This window comes from Pteropus alecto, unplaced genomic scaffold, assembly GCF_000325575.1.
Source record: "Pteropus alecto unplaced genomic scaffold, ASM32557v1 scaffold97, whole genome shotgun sequence".
In the NCBI taxonomy this organism is placed as follows: Eukaryota; Metazoa; Chordata; class Mammalia; order Chiroptera; family Pteropodidae; genus Pteropus; species Pteropus alecto.
This window is the reverse complement of record NW_006439713.1, coordinates 469991-471677: the sequence shown is the minus strand read 5'-3', so window position 1 is coordinate 471677 and position 1687 is coordinate 469991. Positions and strand designations below refer to the sequence as shown.

General features: G+C 53.1%; 1 protein-coding gene across 1 annotated transcript in view; it reads left to right on the top strand.

Annotated features, from left to right (window-relative positions):
- Positions 1–300: 300 nt before the first annotated feature.
- Positions 301–1687, top strand: part of NDUFV3 (NADH:ubiquinone oxidoreductase subunit V3) — a 9685-nt gene continuing 8298 nt past the window's right edge. The window contains exons 1-2 of the mRNA XM_025050197.1: positions 301–501; positions 1633–1687. The exon at positions 1633–1687 is cut by the window's right edge and continues 72 nt beyond it. Of these exons, the coding sequence (XP_024905965.1) occupies positions 457–501; positions 1633–1687 (100 nt within the window). The 5' untranslated portion in view covers positions 301–456. The remainder of the gene's footprint in view (positions 502–1632) is intronic.

The following is a 1687-nucleotide window of genomic DNA, read 5'->3' as shown; positions in this document are numbered from 1 at the left end:
GACCCACCCCCGCACACGGTGACAGAAGGCGACCCTTGCAATCAAAACAGCAGCCGCCCTGCGCCTGCGAGGACCACCCGCCTGTGATTGGCGGCAGTCCCAGGGGCGTGGCCTCAAGGTTTTGCCCGGCGAGCCGGGTGTTGGCCAGGGTGCGCGCGCAGGACTACAGCCTCTGCCCCGCCCCCGTGCCCGCCTGTGATTGGCGTCCTCGGGCCAGGGGGCGGGTGCTCAGGCGGTGGTGCGCGCGCAGCGGCCGCCCTGCTCCGCCCGTGCCCGTGATTGGCGCCCTCGGCCCAGGAGGCGGGCCTTAAGGCGGCAGTGCAGGCACAGCGGTTGCGTCCATCCGGGTGTGGCGTCCATCCGGGTGTGGCGTCCGTCCGAGTGCGACCTCCGTGCAGGTGCGACCTCCGTGCGGGTGCGCCCTCCGCCAGGCCCGCCACTTCCTGAGTCACCGCGATGGCGGCCCTCCTGCTGCGGCAAGGACGAGCCCGAGCGCTGAAGGTAACGGGGAGCCGCGTAGGGCCGCGGCGAGGGGCCCTGACGGCCTCCTCCGGCCGAGCAGAGGGCGTGGGGCCGGGACAGACGGCTGGCGCTGGGGGGCGCCGTAGGGGCCGGCGAGCGGACCCTCGAGTCCATGCTGGACTCGAATCCACTTGGGCGCCTCCGGAGTGCGGTGCCGGGGCCACCGACAGGTGCGGGGCTCCCAGGTGTCGTGCGCCGACGCGCCCTGTCAAACCGTTCAGGACAGCGTCGTCCTACTGAACCAGGAGATGTAGGGAGGGAACTTCTCGGTACCCAGTTGACCCGGTACCTCATTTGGCAGCTACTAAGAAGCCAGCTTAACGTTACCTCGTCCGTGAAAAGAAAGGAAGAAAGGGGGGCTTTCCTTCTCCACATGCAAAAGCTAAGGCTACTTCAGGATATTTAAAATTACAAGAGGCTCTTATTACAAAAGCGATAACTGTTCATTGCAAAATAAAGTACAGGTGGGAATTCCGTGTCAGTGTCTACTATTTACTCCTCGAGTTATCTAATTTCAGACGAGTTTTTCTGCTTCACATGTTCACATACTAATGTGCTTAAAGTTATAAACATAAAAATTATTTTCACCTTCACATGTGCACGATATGTCTGTTCTATGTCGAGAGTCTAGAACAATGCCCAGCACATAGTAGGCCTTAGTCAATATAAGCTGAGTGACTTAACAGTTTATAAAATGTTTGCCACTTATGATATACTGTAAATTTCAAAGTGATCTTTTTTAATGGCCAGATAGTATTTTAATTTACTTCCTAATTATAGAAAAACATTTTGCAAAAAAGAATCATAGTATTTTGTAGGTTAATAGGTAATTAAAGACTACAAAAAAAAAGGCACAGGAGAAACTCTGGTCGGAGAAGTACCCAAATGTTAATATCGAGTGTCCTTGAACTCAGGTGTAATTTTCTTCTTGTAGCTTTTTTGTATTTTTTAAAGTTTCCATACTACATGTAGATTATGAAGTGTAGTAGCCATGAGAAATGTGCCATGTGAATGCAAAGCAGAGCATTCATATGTAGTATTCATATGTAGCAATAGCTGTTGTGAATGGAATTATTCTCAAACACACATACCTGTTCGTTCTTTTGTCAGACTATGCTCCGAGAAGGACCAATGTTTCAAGGACTTGCTCCTTCAGTTTCTCTCT